We start from the raw sequence: 25,977 nt of genomic DNA on the forward strand, positions 1-25,977 counted from the left end.
GAGGACTCTGGCCAGGTGCTCCCTACAGTTGACAGCCTTGTGCAGGAAGCCAGGCGAGCCACCAGCCTGCTGCCGCTTCAGCAACATCACTTCCAACATCCGGGTCAAAGACATGAAACACATCGACCTCGTAAAGAGCATTCAGCTGTGAGTAATGCAGTGTCTGTGAAGAAATGCACTTTTTAAAAAAAAAAAGCTGCAGATAATTTACTGTATTTGTTGCTGAATCTGTTTTGAGCTCCACATTGTGATTAACTCAGATCCTAAAACACTAACAGTCAGTATAAAGTGCATCTTCTCCAACAGACCACCGTGCAGTGAAGACAAAGTCTCACATCCTTCATTCCTGCAGCTATACGTCCTGCTAGATGCTGAACTCTGTCCAGACTCTGTGGCCATGTCGAGGTGACAGTGCGATGCGTGTTACGACTGAAACCATGCACACTCAAGGCTGCAATCTCTGGAGCTAAATACAGAGCTTTGAACTTTCACCTGTTCCTTAACTGCATCAACCTGGAAGAGAGAAGGTGCAGCATAGAAGATGAACAATTAAATCAGTTCTCCATGGAGAGGAGGCAGGCATGCTGAGCTGTTCAACATCAGCCATCATCCTGGCAGGTCTCACTTCATGCTGATAGTGTTAATTAAAGTTCTGTCTGACCACTGACTTCAAAGGAAAACAACAGTATATGCTTATTGTGAATACTATGAAGATGATCAACTTGGCAACATGTGTGGGGGTCTTGACATTTGCTTAGATCTTCTAATGACACGACTCCTTTATCCTGAACAGAGCTGACCCACCTTGCTGAGGTACTCCCTCATGACCTGAATGAAGTATGGCATAGAAAAGTCCATGATGTTGTGCCTCCAGGCGGTCTCCAGCACCACGTCAGGCCGCAGCAGGTCGTAGCAGGTGAAGAGGCAGGCGGCGAAACACTCCTTCTTGTTCTCTGTCAGGAACCAGGAGAGCAGCTCCTCTGCCAGCTCGATGTCCTTGGACTCTGACGCATACTGCATGGCGTCCTGTGGAGGAGACGCAGCACGGTCAGGCTCGACGGGAGACAGAAGACAAGACACTGCTGACCCCATCATCACCCTCCATTTGGCAGTCATGATAGAAAATGGACTACTGCACTCAAACAGGAAAACACTGCGAGCCACACCTTCCTGCAGCTGCAAATATCGGTTGCATGTGATTGGACGAATGCTTCACACGGTGGCTGACTGTTCCTAGACATCCAACTGGACCAACATGGCGGCTTGTTCGCTTATATTATGGAAACAGTTCAACAAACGTGTTTCTGAAAACATTTGAGGTGAGCAATAAGTCATGCAGTTGTCTAATCTAATGGTTATTTTAAAGGTCTTTCTGGAGTTTCTAGAGGTGTCAATTGGCAGCTGGACACCCCTGATTTGCTTAAAGTACCTACACTAAATAACCCCCTGCCTCTCATAGACGATGAACTGGAAGCGAAATGATGGATCCTGTGTCTGTGTCAGAGTCACTGCTGCAGCTTTAACTGCTGCTCTTATCTGTGAGCAGCCAAAACAGCAGGTCAGAGACAATAACTAACTTCCAGTTGTTTTTAAGCTGTTGCTTTCACTTTGTGCAGCTTCTCTGCCTCATATTTCTTCCTACAAACACACACCGTCAAACCATTTTAAACATCGCGGCCGTTCACAAAGAAAACCACTGCAAACTGTTACTGGAAAACAGCACAGCACCTTGTAGAGCTTGTCCTTCTTGCACAGCTCCACACTCTGTTTCCAGCGGTTGTTGCCCTTGAAGAGGTAGGCAGCGATTCTCCTGAACTCGATCAGCTCGTGCTTCTCCAAACGCTGGGCCAGGGAGATGTTGTCAAAGTTGTCGTAGGCGTCTATTGATGTCCTCAGTGCCTAACACGAGGGACAGGAGTGTTACTTCACAGAACAAAGATATTTCTGAAATAAAAAGGTTGAATGAAGGCATGTGGCAGCTTTACCTGATAGTCCTCCTCTGTGATGAAGAGGTTGTTAAGTGCTTCATTGACTGATTTGTTGTTGTGGTTCTGGACTGACCGGAGGTAAGGTTTGACCAGAGGCAGCTGCTTCACCTGTTAACACACACGTCCAGCGATCATTTACATGACAAGGACAACTCGTGTCTTGGTCCATCTTTATCATTATGCCAAAGATTAAAGTGTACCTTGCTGAAGAAGTTGACAGCACGTGAATGGTCCAGTCTGGGAGAAAGCACGATGAGCAAATCATTCAGTAACAAGGGTTTGAACTCCAGATAGAACTGGATGGCTTTGTAGTACAGCTCCACATTGGCCACCTGCACACAAGGCAAAGAGAAAGAGTTATTTAGTCAAATGATAACTGAACACATACTTAAAAAAAGATGCTTAGATGGTAAGGCCCTTTATTAGTCATCATAAAATTAAAACAGTAAAGAAGAGACGACAGACAGAATCACAGGTTTGACTACAAGCATCACATTAGTGCCAACTCACCTGAAAGAACAGAAGCAGTGAAACCAAATAAAAGACACAAACATAAGTTCATTCTGATATGAAATCAAGCTGCACCTTGGTGATGATGTCTTTGAACTGGCCCTCCTTCCAGGCGTCTGTTGGGTGGTTCATCATGGTGATGATGGCGTTGTCGAACTCTTCGTACTTGTCGTACAGGAAGACCAGCTCGGCCCACAGATGAGCCTGCTCCGCTGCTCTCAGGACCTTTGGGATGTTAACTCTGGACCAGAAGAGCTCCAGATGCTCTCTCATCTTCTGGGGCTTGAACTTGGAGTAAAGGATGGCGAGCTCTGTGAACATGCCCATGTGAGCGCGCTCCAGGCCCAGGGCGGCTTCCAGCATGGTGATCAGCTCCTCAAAGTAGCCGCGGTCCTGAGAGAGGGGTGAAAATAGCATGCAGTAGATGAGTGTTTGCATGAGGGCTTAATGCTCACTCTTCTGTTTTATAATTCAAAGTTTCACATTAATCTTACTTGGTAGTAGTTGATGAGCTCCTCCAGCTCGTCAGCGTGCACCACAATGTGCAGGCCGCACATCTGGGCCAGTCTGAACTCCTTCCCATCCACGCAGGCGAAGCACACCTCCTTCCAGGTGCGGGTGCTGTTGGCCTTACGGGCGCCATCAACAGCAGCCTGATACTCCCCGAGGTGCACCAGAGTGGAAGCCAGGCGGCCAAAGTTGGAGACGTTGTTGTAGAGCAGTTTAGCTGCCTCGTACATTTTCTCGTCATAGCAGCGGTCGCCAACCTGAAACAACAGCAACACAGTAAGGACGCACCGTTTGATTTTGGAGAAGTTAACAGTTGTAGAGTGGTATGAGAGTGAGGCTGACCTGCTGGATGTGAGCATTGTTGGGTCCATTGATGAACTCTTCCAGTTCTGCCAGGCGATTTGTTTTGGCCAAGGCGAAGATCAGCTCTGTCTCCACGTAGGATTCACGGGCCTTCTTACGAGCCATCTGAAGGAACTTGACCAAGTCCTCCCAGTTGCCTGAAGCACAGTTATCACATTACTGTCGTTTGTACATTCATTCATTCTCCTTCTGGAGGACACAGAACGCTGCTTTGACTGCTTCATGCTGATCGTGTGCATTTTCAACAACTGCTACACGATCTGCCATCTGACTACAAGCTAATGTCCCTGGAGGACAAAAGTCAAACCTCACAACACAGCCACTGTGATTAATTGGTTTCAATCGAAGTGGCACTGGCATACAGCTAATAGCTTTCACTGTTCGTAGTGATTAGTCAGCTCACAAAGTCAGATCCTATTCTACACTTTTCTCGGTCTTACAGTACACAAACAGAGCAGCATGGCCTTAGAAACACTATAAGTCTTCTCTTACTTGAGCTTAACAAGTCTCCTTACCGCTCTTATCAGCAGCCTGCACCACCTCCATGTATGCTGAGGGGTCATCAGCTTTGATGTAGGAGTCAATAGCCTCCTTAACCAGCTCCTTCTGCAGCTGAGCCTTGGCCAGCTGGCTCCACACAGCTGGCTCATTGCAGCGTTCTGCAAACTCATAGGCCCGGTCCAGGTTGCCAATATGCTCGATCAGCACCTAAGGGGACAAAAACAAAAGATGGTCAACCCGTCTTAATTCAATAAGTCATCAGTCTGAGTGCTGGGCAGTAATGACAGACCTGCACAGCAGAGGTGTTGACGTCAAACTTCTTGAAGATGGCAAAGGCCTCCTCGAAGAGTTCGTTGCTGATGGCGATGTTTGCAATATCAGGAGCATCATAGTTGTCTAGCCTGCTGATGTACTCCATCACACGAGTGCGGTCAGCTTTGATTGCTGTCAGGATCAGCAGGTTCTGCAGATTTCTGTGGGAAAGAGAAAAAGGCACCTTGAGCACAAAGATCCTCAAGTTTTGTTGATGATTTTTAGAGAAAGCAGCACAAGTCCAACACATGACAAACACCTGTGTTCACTGAAGACAGAGTTGTCCAACACAATCTTCTCCAGCAGCTCGATGAGCTCGTTGGGCAAGTCGGCGGTCATGAAAGCCTTTACTGTGACCGACACCTCCTCTGGGTCCTGGGTTTCTGACAGCGCTGTCTGCACCACCTGAGACCAGACAGAAAGGAACACAAGGTCAGAGAAGCAGCAGACAGGAGTACTGAAGAAGATGCAGCATGTCTTGTGTACACTGTACCTGGTCAATCAGTGGCCGTCTGAAGGGGTTGCTCTCAAGCAGCACGCTGGCCCACAGCTCAGGGTCTTTGCGTCGGACCAGGTAGCGAGACAAGCTCTTGAAGAGGGAGTTCTCGTTGCAGACCTGACGTGAAAAGGACAACAATTACAACTCGCCCATCAAAGACAGCTGATTACAAAACAACAGCAGGCAGACCAAAATAACAGACAGTCAAGCAAAAGTTCCTCCTCACATTGATCAGCTCCTGGTCGCACTGTCCTCTCTCGTAGGCCACACAGGCCAGGTGAGGGTCTCTCTTCTCGCAGTATTTTCCCACCACACGGCTGTCATAGTAAGGGTTTTCCCTGAGGAAGCGCTCAGGGTTGTTATTGCTGTCGATGTAGATCTTGGCCAGGGCATTATGGGTAGCAGGCTCTTCACAGCCTTCATGGATGCGAGACTCCAGCCAGGGCAGCAGCAGCTTCAGCCTGCGGGAGAAGATGGATGTCAGGACTCTGGCTGCTCACACAACTTCTCAGACAAAGATGAAGCACAGTTCAAGTCCTATATGGAGTACTGGACAGGGAAGCTTCTGCACATGGAGGTCCTTGATTGGCTCATCAGATCGGCCACACTCGGGTAGATTCATTTCATTTTTAAAAGCTCCCCAAGACAATTAGTAGTTTTCAACGACTCACTTCTACTGCAACAACACAACAAACTGCAAAACCGACCGTCACATGTCCGACTTTAACAGCAGGTTAAGGTTCATAAATTCATAATCTGATGAGGATAATATCAACAATAAAGTGCTGCAGAGAAGTCTTCAACTCCTGACAAGCACTGCACGTTCTCTCCTAAATCACCCTTTTTAAATTTTACTAAAACATTTAGATTTGTGTCAGAGAAGAGTGAAATTTATTTGAACTTTTTGACTGGAGTGTAAAAAAAAAAAACACAAGTGGACGAGCACAGCACCTGTTCCTCTTTTCCACCTCAGCCACCAGCTCATCAGTGGAGAACTGTCCTCTGACAACCAGGATCAGACTCTTGATGACATCCTCAGAGCAGTCCACATCCAACAGACCACCAACGACAACCGGCAGACGGCTGGGATTCACCTGAGAAAAAACATACAAAAGATCTGTTATACCTGTTGAGCAAAGATGCAGCGTAACAGTAGTGTCTCTGCATTGACCCTTACCTTCTGAACATAGATCTCGATGTACTTCTGCAGGTTGTTGCGGTACAGGTAGAGGACCAGGTCGTGGACAAAGTCAAAACGGTCACAAACGATGATGAGCGGCAGCTGGTCAGTGAGTTTGGCTTCCTGTGTGTCACAGAGTGGAGGGAAGGAGGCTCTGGTCAGTTATGATTATGTAACCAACAGGAACATCTTCACGCAAACCGCAACCAGCCAAACCTTGTGCAACACGCTTCATCCTTTACTACTTCTAGTATTCAGCAGGAATTTGTTGTTGCAATGCAATACAAGTTCATTTTACCTCAAATGAGTACATCACTGAGAATTAAACGCAAGATGTAATTTTCCAGTTACATCAGCTCTGCTCAAGAGATTCACAAACTCCACATCTGACACAATATACAGGGGAAGCAAAATAAAAGGTCTACCACTAAGACAAAGAAATGTCACAGTTTTGAGAGGCTAAAGGAAGGTGAAGTAGTACAAAACTTGTGTATTTCACATTACAGCCATGGAAGAAGACCTCTGAGCATTCTAGACTATCTTCTCACTCATGAACAGGCAGAGAGCTGCCAGCTGTTCAGTCACCACATGGCAGCAGCGCTGACACTAGTCCTGTGCTCCACAATGTGCTGGTGTGCTGGCACGCTGCTGCCCTCCACAGGATTAACAAACTGGGATTGTGCACCTTGTCACTATTATTCATGATCATGCTGCACTGACTAGAAGCTCCTATTACAGGACTACACACTACACACACAGACGACTGTAATGTCTATAAAAAACAATCTGAACTTGTTCACCATTAACCGCAATTACACACAAAACATCCAGCGAGTGACTGGGTAGAGTTCAGAGAGCACTGGCTGCACCCCAGTGGGTGTATGGATTGTGGTGTATGAACATATACACCTCCATACAAATCCCAGTTTCAATCCTGTGTCTAAAGTCAAGGGATGAGGAGGAAAGATTAAAAAAATAATAATAATAAAAAAAGGACAAGTCCTGTACTGTGGGGAGGGTTAGATTTACCTGATACATGTCCTGCCATTCCAAAGACAAAAGAGGAAAAGCACAAAAGATAATTGACTGCCATCAGGATTGTTGCTTGAACATTTATAACCAAAACAGGCAAACTGCTGGGAATCACTTAGTGATAATAAGAACTTCATCTATTCCAAGTTATCACCATGTAAACATGTGAAGGTTTTCTTTTAATCTATACAAAAGAAAAGAGGATTCTAAACGTTTTGTCTTTAGACCAACGTGGCGTAAACTCATAAAAAAAACTGCTAAAAGCTTACAGAAGGCGTGTGAGGGAGAGGAAGACACAAATATATAAACAACTAAGTGAAGGCTGGTGTGTGATGGTCGATCTGTCCCTGTGGCTTTACCTTGAGGAAGTTCTTGACACGTTCAGGGTCGTAGCAGTTGCTTTCTCTGCAGATCCTCTCCACCTCTTTGATCTGGCCCGTCTTGCAAGCGGCCTGAATGTATTTGAAGTGAACCTCAGGATCCTGACTGAAGTTCACAATAGAGCCCAGGAAGTAGAACAAACCTGAGGGACACAGACATAAAGACATAAAGCTTTAAATAACGTCCATGTCTACAAGCTCCACCAGTTTAACGACAGCAACGTGGATTCAGCAATTCATCCAGACAATGTCCATGATGATTTTTCCCCCCTTTTTTCCCCAATTAGCTCGCTAAACTTTATGCTCGCTAAACTTTATGCTCCACTATTCCAGTAACGGTAGAGGAGCTGCATTAGTTCACTTTCAGGCCATTCTGCATAATCTATTGATCGTCCTGCCTCTGCTCTGGCCTACTTGTCTAATTGATAGTTAGGGACATCTATCTAAGTGCACCGGCTGGAGGGAATAGCAGCATCACTACAACTGATGTACAAGTTAAATGCTACTCTAATGTCTAGTCTGAGCACTTAAGTATTTTAGGTAAATTGCTCTTCTGGACCAAACAAAACATTAGGTTTAAATGACTGTATTTGAAGCGTTTTAATACCACCTGACTCTAAGCGAAGTAGGTACTAGTTTATGAGCAAGCCTTCCCCTCTGCCCATGAACTTCAAAAGCTCCAACATTCACACAGTCTGATATCAAATAATGCACCATGCTGGTATGAAATCTGGTATTTCACCTTCAAAGCTCTTGAAGGACTCAAAGAGCTCAGTGAGGGCCTGTGTGGTGAGCTGTTCGTGGTACTTGGAAGCCACCTGGACACAGATCTGCAGGTTCTGGCGAATGTTGGCAGAGAGCATGGCCCTGAGGCACTCCAGAGAGTCCTCCACTGACAGCGAACCAAAGAAGTTCACCAGCCACTGGACACGGGAGAGAAAATGTTAATTTAAGTCACAGGTCGTACAATCTACGGTGGATTCCATAATAAGCAATTTAAAGTTACTAAGAAAGGAAAGCAGCCTCCAGTTTTAATCCGACTGCACTCTGAAGCCTACCTCTGGGTTGAGCAGGTGTGTGTGCACCACAGCGCGCTTGATGTCGTACAGGTCTGTGTAGTGCTCCAGCGCCCTCTGCAGGAGTCCAGCCTTCTCACACAGCTGGGCGATGTGGGCACGGTCATAGTTGGTAAACATCTGGTTGCCCAGGATGGCATCAGCCACCTACACTCACGACAAGAAGCAATTGAAAGTTAGAAAACAATCTCAATTAACTGAATTCCATTTCGCAAAGTCTGAGCAGATAGGTCCACCTGTGGGGCATGCATGAGGTTCATCTCCAACAGGCGTGTCTGCAGGGGTCCTTCTGAGGGTCTGTTGTTCTTCAGAGCATCCAGGAGGAAAGAGGTGCACTGCTGGATCAGGTTGTACTCCATGAATACATCCACGATCTGGACACACAGAGACACACACGAGTGAGAACGTAAACTCCAAAGAGGAGAAACCAGACTTGTGTAGCCGCTAAAACTCTGACAAGAATATTACTTGTTAAACCGTGTAACTACACCTCCCTACATACACTCCATCCAACACGCCCGTCCTGGTCTCCTAATATTCTGCACCACTGACAGGATTCAATTGGAGAACTGCAAGGCCACACACTCCTCTAAAGTTTTCAGAACATTTACAACATAAAGTGAAAGTGGGTTCAATACAACACATTTCTGGCTCCAACAATCGAAGAAAGCTTCTGATGCAATGCGTTGTATTCCTACAATTCCTGCTACCTGCCAGGACAGCACTTTAGCCAACACAGAAAGCTGTGTCAGCAGTTGACAACTGCAGCGCACAGAGTCTGCAGGGGCAGGAAGTAAAGAAAGGGATGCATTTCCTTTTACTTAAGGACGGCTGAGGTTCACAGCTGTTAACATGTGTTGCCACTTTGTCTATCTTCATGGAAAGTTTAAGGTTGACCAAGCATTGCAGGCTGGACTTATAGATGGTGACAACACCTCTCTTCATCAGGAAAAGCTAAAGCTCACCCGTCATAAATAAAGACAACAACACAGAGACTTATTCCACTTTCAACGATATAACAAGACAGCTGTTGTTTAGATGTTGAAAGCATTTTACTAAAATTAAAAGCATGTTTCCTGATGGATCACTAGACATCCCTCCTGCCTTCCTCTCACCTGTGTGATGTCAGCCAGCGGCTCTTCATCCTGGACCAGCATCTGTGCAAACTGCAGGCCCTGTTCTGGGTTGATCCGCATCACATTCCTGAGCAGAAAGATCCAGTCTGGAGTGTAGCCCACCTGGAATACAAGAAACACGGACCCATTGATTCCACATACAAGGAAGTTTTAGGGACGACCGGGTGATGAGTCAATAAAAAAGTGATCTTATACGGATTAGATTCAATGGAGACAAACATCTTATTAAAACACATGGCGTTTTTATTACAGTGCTACATAGTCTATTACAACTAATGACCAAATACTGTCTCAGACATACCTTCTTGGCGTACAGGACAATCTTGGGGAACTGTCCAGTCTCTGCAAAGCACTGAATAACCTTGTTGGGGACGTTGGCCCTCAGGTAGACGCTGAGAGCTAAGGTGGGATCCACTGCCTTCACCAGGTCACCCAGCTCCTCTGAACACTCCAACTGAAAGGAGGAACAAGAGACATCAGCACATTTATTACTTGCTTAACAGACATGATAGACTTTTTTTTATAATCACCAAAATGACACCATTCATCAGCACCAGAGTTTGTACAAACAGAGAACACTGTTCTGCCTCCTCAGTGCAACTGTAAAGCCGTGAGTGACTCAGAAAAAATTCTGATAACCGATTAATTAAAAAAAAAAAAATACAATGAATAAAATAGCCTCATTTTTGGTCCCTTAATGTTTACAACAATAAAGATGTGAATCACAGGCAGAACATTTTACTGTTTTACACTTTGTCCTTTAGTATTTGTTTAACTTTACAACAGAGGAGTGTCAAGAACAAAAACATGCAACAAAGCATTTAACATAATATGCATCAGTAAAAAAAAAAAGAAGTTTTTGAAACAAACATGTCTGTCATGTGGGTATTTTATTTTAAATTTGCATTGTGCATCGTTCTTTCTATGGAGCATGAATATAGCTACCAGCTGTACTGATAACTTTATCTTTCAGCTGTAGGTGTGTGCTGTACGTAAGCAACATAATGAGTGAAGTTACTGGCAGAACATTATTTATGCAGCCCTCTGATGCCCTTTAATCGCATTTTCTCTACTCCGTTATTTTCTTTGCCGTGAAGTCATGACTCATATGAACCAAAATAAAAACCAGAGGCGCCTTTCTCAGATGTCTAAACATGTCATCTCTGACAGAGCTGCATTTTAAATATGTAATGGTCACAAATAGTCCCACACTAATGTTACTCCGATAAATCAGTCGGGCCCTAATAAAAAAAATGCAACTTTATTTTCCCCGTATTATTCATGGCATTATAACTGAGTCATACAGGACATTTTTGAGTTCTCTCTACTTCTAGCCGTGGCTGTGCTGTGCATGTTTATTTTTCGGGGAAAATGAGCCCACTGTGAGTAAATATGTGACAAACATCCAAAAAATGTTTGCAGTTCAGAAGATTAAGAAGACCTAAACGAACAAAAACACTGAAAGTTCATCAACAGATGATACTAATGTTGTGCCACATGATAAAAGGAGTGCATACTGGCGTAAACAACATCAACAGAAGACATTGCAATACACTAACAACATTTAGATAAAAAAGGAATGAGAATTAAAGTATATAACATGCTACATCCTTCAACCACCATTTTCTTTACTACCGAGGCATCTCAGATCCACCCAGTTTTGGAAGGAAACGTCACAAATTCCTATCATATCACATGATCTCACGTCATCCAAGATAACAGGCAAGGCATGTAAACAAAACAGGCAGCACAGGAAGAGCCTCTTTGTGTGAGGAGAGGCTGACATGGACATTCACAATACCTTGTCTTCCTTCAGCCACTTCTCCAGAAGCTGCTTTCGTCCCTGCTGGAGGACTGGTCTGCAAAGCTCCAGGGACTCAAACTTGTTGAGCTGGCCCTGGTCCAGCAGGATACCAAAGTACTGCAGCAAGGGGGAGGTCTGGCCTGGCTGAGTGGGAACGCTCTGGAAGCGACGGATGGTGTCTGGGGTGCGCAGGATACCCTGAGAGGGGAAAGGTCAACTGAAGGTCAGACAAGATGTAAACGAATGATAACAGGCATAGCAGGAGGGTAGAGGTCAATGAAATGAAACCCAACAACCCGACAAGACATGTAGCCATCTGAAGCTTAGATTTCTGTGTGTGACCCCATGCTTAAAGAGTGAGTACCTTTGGTGCATTAGCAGCAACCTTGGCTGCCTCAGAATAGTTGCCAGCAGCGAACAGGTTGTTGAACTTGCGTGCAAAGAGCTCTTCAGCCCCGGCGAGGTTGTTACGGACAGCCAGGCGGAGAGCCAGATCTGGATTCTGCAGCACATTGGTGATGTAGGGAATGATGTTCTCCTCTTCCACGCAGACAGACAGTACCTGTGTTATAGGAAAACATAAGGAGTGTTACAGGACAGTGCACTCAACACCAGACTCGGAGGAACACAGCCTGACGTTCTTTCAGTGTGATCTAGAGTTACAGGTATGCACTGCTTCCAGGTCAATATGTCATTCAACACTAACACTCTATAATCACCATGTTGTACTTTGATCAATATCGTCATTCCTGTAAGATCATTTGTAGACCACTAATTGAAATGAAGTCAAGCGCACTGACCCCTCGAATCCCTACCCCCACAACAATACTGTCTCCAGCATCAATCTTGAATGGAAGTAACAGATGTTTTTTTTATTTTTTTAGTTGAAATCATCTTCATCTGGACCACACTACCAAAAATCCTCACATTCCTTATTTGTGTCTCGTGCCAGAAATCAGCCGAGTGAACGAGCTCAGCTGACTATAACTGCGGCGGTAGCGATGAGCGCGTCTGGCCTTAGGACGTGGATCCTGAATGCAAATGTATTATTAGTGGGTCAGTGTAACGCGGGGCTTTTGTGAGGGCTCTGGCAATAGAGAAGAAAAAAGGAGAACAAGTCAGATGAAAGGATGGAGGAAAGGGGAGGGGGCTGCAGGAGGAAGACCCTCTACAACCGAGCCCAGCAGCTCAGTGCTCCAGCTTTTCATACCGCCGAGCAGATCGCATTCTTCCTGCCACTAAAGTAGGGTCACTTACAATGACGTGGGAGGATTAATTGGAAGTAGTTTACCCGAGGAAATGCTAGGTTCTACTCAGTATGTATTTGCATGTGCCGACAGGGACGAAGAGGCTGATATCAAAGGCAGAAATGTGAGCCAAACAAGACCAGCTACTGACCCAAGGCATTGCATGTTCTGCCTAAATGCCAGTTAAAAAAATCCTCTAATCACGTGAGTCAGTGCTTGTGTGATAATACAGCACTGTCACACATTGAGCAGAAAGTTTCTTACACAGTTTAATAGCAACATGCCATCCACTGATTAGGATCTGATGGAAAACACAGACAAGCCTACAGGACAAACTATTCCTAACAAGACAGCTCCAAGCATCAGACGACACACGAGCTGTCGTATCAGATGATTCACTGGCCCAGACTCAAGCGTACGCACACCAAATAGTAAAAGTCATCACACTTCTCTGCTGTGCTGTTGACGTGGAGGCTGCGACTGTAAAAGAGGACCTGCTGCACTAAGAGGATTGAGGGCACCAGGCTGTGCCGTCCACTTCACATCACGTGCTGATGGGAGGTGGGCTCTTTCCCCCTGACTCTGTTCTGTAGTTTCACTATTTCCCCTCCTCTGTGTGCTGCAGTTCAGTGTTGTACCTATCATCACTGCCCAGCACTGACAGGCCAGATCTATCACAACCGCACATCCCAGTCTGAGTCACGTGTCGGATCCTGATGCCTCGACTCAAACAAACAAGCAGTCCTTGCCAAGTCCACGGCTACCAATGAAACAAACTTGCTGACCGCTACAGGGACCAGTTAAGGCAGTGTGCACACAGCGGGCATGAAGAGATTCGACCAGAAGCTAACTGCTAAAAACACTTCAACACTGTTTCTTCAATGACCTCAACATCTTAGCACGTCTCTAAGCATAAGGTTGTAATGTTTGACTTTTATTTTCTAAGTGACAGCCCCGTGCTTCAACACCATTAAGGTTTATTGTTCCAATATTTCTTTCTAACAGCTGCACACAGCAGATGCTTACTGAAGGTGACTCACAAAACTGTTTTCAGAGGGCTCGTTCATGTTTTGTTTCTTTCCTTATTAAACACTGAAACACTAATATTCATCTACACCGTCAGTCCAGTCCAGACAGAAAGAAGAATACTGGACAGAATTAGATTAAAACTAGTTACCCGTCATCTGGTTAGCTTTATGAGCCTCTTTATGAAATGCATAGATCATTGTAGTAATGTATTACTGGTATTAGCAATATCAGATTACCAATTTTCTTAGTAACCAACCCTCTTAACTAGCATGGCTGAGGGCCTAGACAGTGGCCTATTATCCCTCAGATCACTGCCTCTGTGTACGTAGTTGTGTGCATGTTGTGCGTGTACACACATACACACACATAGGCCCTGAACTGCTCCGGCATACAGCGAGATCCGTCACTGCCTCAGATCAGCTTTCCTCTCCTCACTCAATTATTCATGTGGTGTGTGGCCTGGCTGGAACATTATTCATCAGTTGGCTGTATCCAGTTCTCCTTTCTGGTTCAGCTTTACAAAGCCAGTAAGACACAACCCTCTCCGCTCTCTGAGGGAAACACTACACCCTGGATTATTTATAATGCCTCCTGGAAAAGTCTGAGTTCGCCTGATGACGACAGACAAACAAGGAGGTGCTGCTGTCATTATCTCATGCAGCAGCTGATGTTTGACTGTTTGCTTGTTAACATTCATTCCCTTGCACAGATGAATTACATGCGTCTGCTGGCGAAACAAGGAGCAAAGAATAAAGTGGTCGTGTTAAGACTGTGTGACAGATATTATGAATAATATTAGGCTTCATCAGGAAAATACTGCTTTGGCATTAACAGGACTGAGCAGCCGGTCTGAACATCAGCGTGATCTCCCTGAGCTGTCACGACAAGCACTGGTTGACATTCTTACCTGTCCCTTCCTGTTGACCCCGATAATGCCCGAGGTGGCCTCATGTGGAGCGGTGACAAAGATGGTTTCCCCGCTGATGCGGTTCATGTAGATGCAGGTGCCGGTCTCCAAGTCGTACAGGTGGATGTAGCCATATTTGGTAATGAGGAAAACCACATCCTGCTTGGAACTTATCTGTGAAAAAACAAAACAATAATGACACTAGTGACCACACAGATAGGATTCTAGTTTCAGACTATCTGTGAACACCCCCATGTTTTCACAACTTTGAACCAGCCCAACTGAATGGAGACTGCTAGTTTTAATTTAATTAACCTTTACCTTGGCCCAAAACAAAGCGACAGCATGTCACAGCAGTTGACGGTGCAGCTGCATTTTGTTTAACAGAGGGCCAGAAAGTTGAGTGTAAACCTTGCAAACTGCATATTACAGCTCAACCATTAACTGAGCAGATCAACTAAAAACGGCGGCTAACTTGTCTGCTTTATATTCTTCAATAGATCTTGTGCTGAGATTAAGAGTTAATACAGTTTAATTTTTAGAAATCATACGAATATGGACAGGTGCATGTTAGCCTGCTCAGAGTCTGTTTAGACAAACAAGGCTAGCAGGTAGAGTGCACTCACTGGTTGAAGAGCAAGTACGACTTCAGTTTGCCAAGACTTTTCTGGTTGTATACAGCTCTACTTAAATTAATCTGTAGAGTCTAACACGCTATAAGACAGCAAATAAGAGGTTAATATGACAGGAAAGTGTATCTGGGAAAGCTACTAATAATTTACCGTGAGGTCAGGAGCATGCGGTGCAGATGCTGCAGTTAATGAGTGTAATTTACCCATTTTTTCGTAGATATTGGACAACAGTTTGCTATCTAATGAGGATCAGCTAAGGCAATCTATCATTTTACTGACTTCAGTTTGACAAAACCTGATGCTTAGTTATGGAAACATACCTGCATGGCCACAGGAAAGTCATTCTGGGCCTCTGGAGGGAAGAAGACATCTACTGCTTTCTTTGGAAATGGCTGATTACCAGTTGCTGGGGTCCCTACTTCAATGATGTGCAACTGGGACAAAGAGAGAAAACATTTATGAGCAACAGACTCCATGAGGTTTTGCTGGAAAAATGTCAGTGATATTAAACAGTTTTTCCTATTTTGTTATCGGTTACCTTCCCTCCAGCCTGGCCTCTGACAGCGAAGCAGAACAGAGTTGACTCCTCTCCATTTCCTTCGATCTTAAACTGGGCAAAGCTGGCAGCATGGCCTTCAATGGGCTGAGAAACCTTTCTGTCAACAGAGTACAGCTGCATGGCTCCCACCACTCGATTTTGCTGAAAAGGACAAAAAATATATACATAAACTTGTACAAAGCAGTTTAACTAATGACAACACTTCATGTATACATTCGATTACTACACGCAATCCATTGTTTATTCTCAGTGATGAAGACTTGTCGTAAACTGTAAAACCACTGACCTCAGTATGTTACCTGAAGACATGCAGAACAAATTACCTGAGCCGAGATCCCAATGAGAAGGAGCCACTTCTGCTTGGCGTCAGTGCGGTAGTTGATGATCTGGCAGCCTGCCAGGCTGGAGTGGCGGTCAAAGACCTTTACAGGCTGCGAGTCGCCCTCCATGCTCCAGTGGTAGACGGCATTGTCAGTCACAAGTGCAACTGTGTTAAGGGAGATCCACTTCCAGAAGGTAACATCGTCCGTCATGGTGTGTGCCTTCATCTTGCTCTTCATCTCAATGTTAAAGATCTGAAGGGTTTTGGCGGCTAGAGGGGGAGAAAGAGGGCAGGAACCAGGCCCAGGAGGAATATTATAGCTTCTGACAAGTGTCTTCATACATGCATACGTTTAAAAGAAAAGAAACACACCGATTTTTTATAAGAGATAGGAGATTCAAATTTGAATGAAACATCACAGTCATCAGGCAACGACGCCATGACCGATAGACAGGGGATGCCAAACATGCTGTTGTCGGAAATTGTGTCGTAAGTGTAGTGAAAGTGGCGTAGGAAAATGGAACAAGTGAATTAAATTCCTGAAAGGTTACACAAGGTATGATCGTGTCAATTATGTGCACGTTCCCATTTAAACCGGTCCATTGTGTGGCAGGCCAATAAGAACACATAACTGCTGTTTGCCTCATGCCACTGCACGGCGAGTTAAGGGGATGAATACAGTACAAGAGCACGGAAAATTATTTTCAACGTGAATTTAACGATGCAGTGAGCAACACTAAGAGACAAAGAGGGTTACAGGTGCTGCTTGTGATATGTGAAAATGTGAATGGCTGAACACATGCATACTTCTTTTTTTTTGTAGCCCCAGCTGTACTGACTAATAAGAACAGTGTTTAAACTTTACAGGGCTCTTGATTTAATGAATGTAATCAGTATGTGTGGAGTACTATGTCCGACCACATGGCCAACCCCATCAAATGAACAGCCTCAACAGAGAGAAACAAAGCAGACAGAAAGAAGCAAGAACCAAACAACTCACAAAAAAGGCAAACACATCTGCATCTGAGACAAATATAACAGTAGAATAGGACAGCAATACAGATATAAAGAGGTGCAATTAAGGGTGAGGAGTACATTTAGGTACTTTTTAGACGAGTAGAAAAGGTGTCCAATAATGATTATGATTGATTATTAACAACTGAAGTTAATTGGGATGTCTGGATAACAGACCAGAGATTGAATGTTTATAAAAGGTTCACTCACCTGTGTTTTTTTTTTTGTTTTGTTTTATTAGTTAGGGTTAATTTAGTGAGCTAAAGCTTTATTAAGAAGCAGTGTGACCTCCTTGTTTGCTCATTATTCAATACTCACCGACAAAGTGAGAAAAAGCGAAGACCAATGCATTAGCACAACCGTCAAGATCATTTTGCCATCACTAAGCCATGGGATCAATGTACGATAAGCAGTGTGGTGAATGGACCACTTCCAGCAGCAGCCAAATTTCAAAGAGCAAGCAAAGAATTTTTTAATTGAATCATGATTAGCGGTTGGACGTGCGCGCACAAACTGTGTCCATCCTTCAGACGTGGTTACATGAAAAGGTTAAAGCTCATACTGTGTCACATGACAAGGTCGACTGAGACGCATCATTACGGCAGACTGAACAGGGACAGCAGTCAGGGTGGAAACGGGAGGAAGGCTCTACGCTAACCGTACAGTACATGTTTAGAGAGGAACAGACCGGTGCTACAATCTGAGGAGGTACCGCTCTGGAGCTCACCAATACAGAGCTGAGCTTCCTGGTTCCCTTTCATATATTTGCAACACCTCAATAATCAGACAGCTCCTGTTTGCTGTGTACACTTGGTGAGGAATGAGAATTGCTGAAGTGCTGCTGTTTTCAGGGGGAAGCCTTTTTAAGCTCTCCTTGATAAAGAAAACAGCCCACATATTGTGCACTGGGATCAGTGTTGTCTTCTTTGCAAGAAGTAATTTGGACACCAACAAGACAATAACTAATATACAACTATCATAAGGGTAGCTAATAATCAGTACAAGCTGAAATGAAGACCATTATAGTGTCATAAACTACAGTAAAGCTCACTCCAGTTGTGTGTCAGATGTTTGTCTGCACCAAGAACTCCTGAAAAGTTCCATACACAGTTTCTAAGTGCGTACTGCATCACGTAGGATGATTAGCAAAAGTGTTTCACTGATTTCATTTCAAAACATCAACATCTACTAAATTTCCAGTAGAGACATTTACTGGTAATCAATAGATTATAATCCGATATCTAGTTTACACACCTTGACAAGTGAAATGGAATGCATCGTTTGGTCCTGTGATTGGCCTACGAATCCCTAAATCAAACTACGAAAGCTGTTTCTTAAGGAAGAACTACAGACCAAAGGGCCTTAGACATTCACTTATGTCATCGTTAAACCAGGACCACAGGGAGGGAGTTTAGCCAACAATCCTACGACTCAAGCTTTCTGGCTCCTAAAGTGTTATTTTATTAGTTGGATAGGGAAAAGGCCAAGACACAGATGGACACACAAGGCAACTCGGTTCCTGGATCTGCTGCTAACAGCAATCAAATCTAAGTTCACGTTTCTAGTTTTTACCACCTTGACAAACAAGCTCCACAAGTCACAATCCAAAGTCTGTTTTTGACCCAGTTCACTGCTCATCTGAGACTACTGAGAATGATTTCCCATCAGGAACACGAGAATTAAAATCAATGCTGCTATCAGGAACAATCAGACTTCCCACACAGATTACAAGGCAGAGCATTAATGCTACACTCTCATATTTCAAGCAAACAGTGATCTTCAGATCTCGATCTGGAGAGACCGCCGGTTTGTAAAATGAATTAACAAATATGAAGCACAGCTGGAGACAAGTGAAGAACTGGTTCGGGTAATTACAACTTCACACAGATGGAGGAAGAAGAGGAGGACGTGGATTTCAAATGGAAACGGACAAGAAATGTGAATTAAAAATGAAATTATTGCTCCCCACAGTATTATCACATGTACAACAGGTTCTAAATCATTTATACATACAATAAAAATGATGGAATGCCAGCAAGCTGTAAGGCTGTGAAAGCTAAATCCTGTTTATGAAAGAATAGTTGCAGTGGCCTAGATGTGGAAAAAGCTCCAAAGAATTATCCAGGAACTTCGTAAAAATTATGGAAAATATTAAAATCTACCCTTTAGCTTATAGGCTTAAAGAGCACTGTACCAATACTAACACACAGCGGTAGATAAAGTCATGTCAGCTTTAGTCTGAATGCTTCAATCGTTTGCTAAAGAGAGCAGTAACACGTGGAGTCATTTCATGGCAGCACAATTTGCTCTTAACTACTGTCTTGAAAACAGGATTTTACTTTCACAGCAAAGTAGTTAAATTTCAACTCACCGTCTGCAAACACATAAGAAAGCAGTAAAGAAAAAAAAACATAGAAAAGACAAAAACAAAAACAACAAAAAAGTCAAAGCAATCATGGATGCTGGACAAAAGAATAAAAATATGCTATTCTGAGTATTCAGAGGACAAATGTTTGGGAAAAAAAACATACATGCTGGCTAATAAAAACTACTTCACAGCGAAAAACTAAAGTAGCTGGATGTGTATGGACATAAATAGATGAAAATAATTTATAACACTTTTAAAATATTAAATGGATAATGTTTCTATACATGTCAGAACTGAATGCTGCAAGTCCCTGACAGGAGGTTAGTTAAAATACAACACATGTAAAAATAAATAGTCTTAAACTCTGACAATACATCACTCTCTCTGGTTAGTCCTACATTCAGTTAGAGAAATGTGTTTCTTCTAATGCCAATACACTGCCATACCTTTGAGTGCAATGACCTTGCTGGCTGGATTCATGATGGCGCTGTCGGCTGAGATGGGCCTCCGGATGGGTGTATTGGGGTCGGCCATGTCAATGATCACCACCTGAGTCTGCTCGCCCACCTTCTCCCGGACACAGATGAACTTATCCGACTCCATGGTTAGGGTGCTGAAGCCGATGTTGGCCGGATTGATTCCTAAATTTTGGAGCTAAGACACAGAAAAGACAATTTTTAAAAAATGATGGGACATGTTAGATTGAACACAAAGAGGAAAGAAAATAGACATCATTCACCATAAAGAATATTTGAAAAACACTGAGATCACGTTCCTCCTGCCACAACTCCACCTCAGGCTGCCATCTGAGCAGCCAGGGCAATCATATGGCAAATAAATGGAGGTGGTGGGCATAAACGTTCACCTATAGCAGTGACTGTCAGAGAGCCCATAGTCCCCGTTACTTTTGGTAACACAACGACTGAAAAGTCAAATTAATAAAAATGTGGGAGCTGGCACAGTAACTATAGGGTCTAATAAGAAAGCTCTGACTTTCATCACAGCTACCCTGCACTATGTCAGCCAGCTGAGCTGCAGCTTGTTGGACACATGGAGCTGAAGAGGTCACAACGTTTAGGGGGCTGAGCTGGGTGGAGAGCTAATCTAATGCCAAATTCTCAAAGCATGGGCCAAAGAGGAAACTAGAAGCTTTCCAAGTGCTGTAGTCCCAGTGCAGTCTGACAACAACCAGCAACTTTTCAAGGTTTCACTTCTTGATGTAACTGCATTTGCTTGGCTGCACTTTGCCAAGATGATACGTAGCAAAATCACTGCATGAGACAATTTGGGCACAACATCTGTCTGCTTCCTGTGTGATGGTAATTTGAAATCAAAGGCTATACTTGCACAATCCACCAACAACAGAATAATGAGTTAAGTAGAGTTGCGTTTGTATCCCTGACTTGTTGGTGTACCGAGGGAAGAAAAAAATGATACTGGACATGAAGAGGCTCAACCTGCATAAACCTAAAGAAATAAAAAGGCCTAAGGCTGTGGGTGAACTGATATGCAGCATATTAGTCTGGCAAGTTGTGCAGAGCAGCTGACTGCCAAGGCTGGAAACAGGGCATCCTGCCTGCCTCACACAAACCCTGACACAGCAGTACCTACTGAGGGCAGCCACACTGGATGGCTGTGCCAAACCAGCTCTAAGCAGAGTTTCAAGACTCTGGGACAAGTACAAACCCTTTTTCATAGTTGTAATTTTATTATGTAAGCACTGCAATTCAAAATATGACACGACACTAAACGAGACAAATGAGAAAATCACACTACAAGTCCTCGTGTCGTTCTGCAAACCAACTGCAAATAGCAGCAGGCTGTTATGAAGCAAACCTGAAGGAAATGAAACTACATAGAACACTTCCCATAGGTCATGTTTTGCTGTTGCAACTTCCTCTAGTTTAGCAACCTATTACTAATAAACCACAGCTGTACAACTGTTGTATAATTACATAAAGCTATACAGGCCTTAATTTCCTGTTGAAACCAAGACAGTAGCTGCAGATATACATTTTGCTTTGTAGTCAAATATTTGCACCTTTGTTGTGCCATGATTTTCTTACGCCACACCTCTAAAGTGGATCACTGATTTCATAAAAACATTCAATTGTTTCTCGACACTGAAACATAAATAGACTACACTGTCGATCCATCCATCATCTATACACTGCTTAATCCTCACCAGGGTCATGGGGGGCTGGAGTCTATCCCAGCTGACTCAGGGTGAAGGCAGGTTCACCTGGACAGGTAACCAGTCTATCACAGGGCCACACTGTCAATTGTTTTTATAAACCGTATTTATATACCAAATAAGAAGTCCAGGTTAAAATAGTTCACGCTAAGGAAACTATCTGCTGCTGGTATTTACCTGATAATATTTTGCTTTAAGTAGAAATGTCTTCTGCTTTGTTCCTCATCAAAATGATAAAGAATCAAGTCATTAATAACTGATAATAAAAACATCACATCACTGAATGGCCATTGGACTAGAGCCATGAGCTAAACAAGGAAATGTTAAGCTTACATCTTAATGACCTGAGCTCTAACAGAAAGAATTCATGCCTGCTTTAATTGACCAGCCACAAAAGTTAGGAGATTCATAACCAGTGGACCTATAATTTATATGTCAGGAGTGGATTTGTGAGTAAAAACCGGACCGCTGCCAAAGAGCCTGCTGGGCCTGCTGGCAGCGGCTGTCACTTGCCCGTGTTTGCTCGAGACTGTTCATTTTGAAGCTTGCTAACGATAAAATGTGGCTCCACAGTCGACCATTTGTCAGCTCTAATCAGCAAACACAAACCACAGTTCCAAGAACCAGTCAACGAAATGGGAACACCTTTTATCAATGACAGGACACACCCTCCCCACAGCCCTGCCCCACCCACATTCTTTGAACAGAGTGTAACCCGGTTCCCTCTCAATGACATTAAGATAAACGAGCTTACAGAACAAGTGCTACTACCAGTTATGAGGAAAGAACTGAAAACCGATCCGAAGCCGTTGTGTGCAGGGTGACATCATACAGTAACGTCATCGCAGGCTCCATGCCTCTTATAGCTGCCATTGTCTAATCGGGAAGCCTTGTTTACTGAGGCGGCATTTATTCACGGAGCAGAGAAAAGGGGAAAACATCTAACCCTGAGCACATCTGCTTTCAGTAATAATTAGCAACCGCTTGACAACTATAAAGCTACCACACTCCTTGAACTGGATTTAAGTGTTTTATTTGTCAAATGCACATACGGTACGTGCAGTGAAATGCAAAGTGACTGTTCTCCAGGTTGAGCTATGACAATAAGAAACTCAGGTAGAGATTTTAAACTGAAGCGCAGTGTACATTGTGGGAGAGTGTAGCAGTGTGTGTGTTTGCGTGCATTGTCGTGTGTTATGCATAAGAGTGAGGGTGTGTCGGGCTGCAGCAGACAGGTGAGGGGCTGTGATTGTTAATTTGACCTGATGTCGACATGTTGAACGTGAATTTAAACTAAGAGCACACTCTCCATTTGAGACAATATCCCACACAGTAACTCTGAGATCTGCGTCTGTGGGAACTAACTGTTTGACTTTAACTCTTCTCTCTAATCTGTGTCAACCAGACTGAGGTATGTCTGCATGTGAAGCACAAGAGGAAGGTTATCCTCTATTACACAATACTGTTCTAGACAGATTTACACGCATTCGCTCTCTCACTCTCCTCTCTCTGCCATCTGTCATCTATTCTGGGATCAGCAGGAAGCCCTTTCATTCACAATAAAAAAAAAAAAGCGTTCGTAAAACAGGAAGGAGCAACGCGACCTAATCACAGTGAATATGTTAACTGTGATCCTTGGAATAAAGAACAACAAACAGACAGATGTTGCCGTGGCAGAACAGCGACCACACCGCGGTCTGGTTTGCTATAGAGACCTTATAGTGAGACACTGCTGTGACATCAATAGGCAGGAATTTGGTTGAAAGCAGGTCAAACCAGTGGTGCTACAACCAATGTGGAAAATCCTTTACTCATTCAGTCTAACGTGCCCTGGCCTTGGCGATGCTGCTTTCAGATTAAAGCGCAAGTTTGGATAAAACCTCTCAGTTCATCAACAGTTAATTAACAGCAGCGTGGCAAAACGAGAGCACTCCAGAAAACGGTTGGTTATCTAAGAGAAGGCGAAGAGACAAGCTAATCTGGTGACTGTCTGTAGAAAGAAATTCAAACAAGAAGAAAGTGTCTAATACTTTGAAAGCATGTGGTGGAAAGCCTGTTAACAGAGATGAAAACAGTAAAGTCAAGAAGAATCATGAGAGAATCAATTTACGTCAGCACGTCAATGCTAATGTAGCTAGGACGAGTTTAGCTAGCACGTGAAATGGCAGCAACGGATTGCCAGCGACAGACACAGTGACTCATGACTACACGATGCATTACTGTCATTAGAGTCTTAAACCATTAACTCCACCCGTCTGCCTTACTCCATTCTTATCAGAACTATGTCTTCAACATAGACTGCATCTAAAACATGGACGTAGCCTCCAGGTCTGAAAACTGAAGCCAATTTCTTTATATATTTTCTCTAATGACCTGTAGTGTGATTGACAAGTTGCAATTACAGGGAGCTACCAACTAGAACAGAGGCGTAGCAACGTGCATCCTTGTCACTGTGCACATGTACATAGAAGGAAACTGTTGTTGGGTGGCGTTTATGTTTGTGTCTTAGAACTCTGGTCCTTTCACAATGGGTCTTCAGGGCATCTCTAAATGTCATTTTGTCACCATCTTGTCCAAATATGGTCACTTATGGCTCCAAAAAAAACCCCAAAACAAAACAAAAAAACCAAGATGACGACAGCTAAAATTCATGGTTTCAAAACAGCAGTCCACGTCATGGTGGCCATGTTCACTTCTTTAATACGGTGTTCAGTGACATGGCATTACACCAGGGAAGGTACCAAATTAGAGTCTCTGCAAGACAGTATTTCTGCACTAGAGACAGTATGCAAGATCGCCATGCTGTGTGAGGCTTATTGAAACCTTCGAGTTTAATGTTAATCAACATGGAAGGCAGCCAGCCAGCCAGGAATCTTATCAGTGTCAGAAAATGAGTGCCATGTATTGCAAACTTATTGGATGTCTTGGGATTTATTGCAGTTATACGCCAATCTGTAATGTTAGCATTTTTATCTACTACCGGTGCCAGGAACTAGCTGACAAGCAGGCCATAACTTCTGATAAAAAAATCTATGTCATGTAACTCAAAAAGTACACATACAATACAACCAGCTGCTAGAACACAGGACAGCTTCTACATATGGCAGTGCAGACAATACCCTACACTGTTGAAAAAAACTTCGACCATAAAGCAGGAAACTATTATCAGCTCCACTGACAGTGCAATCAAGTGTACTGTAGAGGAGGAATGACAGACTTCAGCTGAAGTACAAAATCAAATCACATACTTTCATCAGGGAATGAGAACTTATTGAAAAATTAGGTAATTATCTTCCAATATGATGGAAATGACTCAGCACCCAGAAGAGACTGGGGTTACTGCAGCACATTCTTTATTATACCAACTTCCCTGCAGTATTTTGTATTGTTTAAACTCCAATTATAATGCTATGGTCAAATCAGAAATCTAGAAGAAAATACTGCCAACATGATTGACCATCACCGATTCCTGCTGTCTGGGGGAAAAACAAAGCTCTTCAACTTAGATGTGGAAATATGCTGTCATGGGGTTAAAATAATATTGCATACCTTTTCTTCACATTGTTTTCTTGAGCATGAGAAACTGAGAGCTTGCCTACAACTGGTGCAATATATCAGGCATACATTTGATATTGGTCTGACAATCAATAAAATTATTGTTATGCAACTCTTTACGACAGACCGCTGATACATCACGCAGCACACGTGTGGATGTATTCTGATCCATAGCGGGCACTCGCAAGCTCAGGAAAGCTATGTCAAACTGAGTAAATCCCTGTTAAAAGCCATACAATTACGCTGATTGTTGCTATTTAATCTTACAGCGATAAAGACTCAGCCAGCAGATTTGAGCTATTCCCAACAATCTCAAGGGAGTCCCATCTGTTGATTTAACCTGTATGCGCTTCCTTTAAACGAAAGCAGCATCTTGCTCAGCAGAAAAAAAGTCCTGTCTATGTCCCACACATGCGAAGTTCAAGGCAGGGCAGGGAAGGATGTGCGATGTAATGTGCTGAGGCTTGCAGCACTTCACTGCAATGCTCCACAACAGGAAACCAGGCACCCATTGTCTACGACGACTGAAACAACAGGTCTGCCCAGCACTGCCTCCTCGACTAACATGGGCCACTGGTGGCGGACATGTGACCAGCCCAGGGGTGAGGAGCGGAGGGGCTGCCTACACTGTCAGATAAAGAAAGTGGGAAAAGTAGGAAGGACTGCATGCATTCCTGGAGCTCATCCATCTCCACTCCAGGCTGGTTCTTGCTGAGGTGGTTGTGAGACTGCAGTTTCCTTCTTCCCCGCTTTATCGTACATTTAGACAGTGCAGCAAAATGTCTAGCGTTCAGCAGATCTGTATCCTCACAGGCCTGTCACGAGATATCAGGTGGTCATTTACAAGCACAGTTCAAAG

At 43.9% G+C, this 25,977-nt stretch overlaps 1 protein-coding gene across 2 annotated transcripts in view; it reads right to left on the reverse strand.

Moving 5' to 3' along the window:
• The window catches only part of cltca (clathrin, heavy chain a (Hc)), a 34,823-nt gene that overhangs the window by 3,750 nt on the left and 5,096 nt on the right, over positions 1-25,977 (reverse strand). Inside the window, exons 2-29 of one of the 2 annotated variants that reach the window (XM_008284839.1) lie at positions 19,816-20,023; positions 19,373-19,375; positions 15,989-16,257; positions 15,645-15,806; positions 15,427-15,540; positions 14,475-14,648; positions 11,656-11,853; positions 11,289-11,489; positions 9,789-9,941; positions 9,467-9,589; positions 8,588-8,725; positions 8,334-8,498; positions 8,018-8,198; positions 7,255-7,418; positions 5,861-5,986; positions 5,635-5,777; positions 4,910-5,144; positions 4,678-4,800; positions 4,444-4,589; positions 4,162-4,345; positions 3,887-4,079; positions 3,351-3,508; positions 2,993-3,265; positions 2,574-2,891; positions 2,189-2,320; positions 1,986-2,096; positions 1,729-1,899; positions 805-1,026 (exon numbers count right to left, since the gene is read on the reverse strand). In XM_008284839.1, coding sequence (XP_008283061.1) covers positions 805-1,026; positions 1,729-1,899; positions 1,986-2,096; positions 2,189-2,320; positions 2,574-2,891; positions 2,993-3,265; positions 3,351-3,508; positions 3,887-4,079; positions 4,162-4,345; positions 4,444-4,589; positions 4,678-4,800; positions 4,910-5,144; positions 5,635-5,777; positions 5,861-5,986; positions 7,255-7,418; positions 8,018-8,198; positions 8,334-8,498; positions 8,588-8,725; positions 9,467-9,589; positions 9,789-9,941; positions 11,289-11,489; positions 11,656-11,853; positions 14,475-14,648; positions 15,427-15,540; positions 15,645-15,806; positions 15,989-16,257; positions 19,373-19,375; positions 19,816-20,023 — 4,788 coding nt within the window. The remainder of the gene's footprint in view (positions 1-804; positions 1,027-1,728; positions 1,900-1,985; positions 2,097-2,188; positions 2,321-2,573; positions 2,892-2,992; positions 3,266-3,350; positions 3,509-3,886; positions 4,080-4,161; positions 4,346-4,443; positions 4,590-4,677; positions 4,801-4,909; positions 5,145-5,634; positions 5,778-5,860; positions 5,987-7,254; positions 7,419-8,017; positions 8,199-8,333; positions 8,499-8,587; positions 8,726-9,466; positions 9,590-9,788; positions 9,942-11,288; positions 11,490-11,655; positions 11,854-14,474; positions 14,649-15,426; positions 15,541-15,644; positions 15,807-15,988; positions 16,258-19,372; positions 19,376-19,815; positions 20,024-25,977) is intronic. The other variant, XM_008284840.1, reaches the window with a different exon arrangement.

Source organism: Stegastes partitus, unplaced genomic scaffold (genome assembly GCF_000690725.1).
Source record: "Stegastes partitus isolate 25-593 unplaced genomic scaffold, Stegastes_partitus-1.0.2 Scaffold375, whole genome shotgun sequence".
Classification (NCBI taxonomy): Eukaryota; Metazoa; Chordata; class Actinopteri; family Pomacentridae; genus Stegastes; species Stegastes partitus.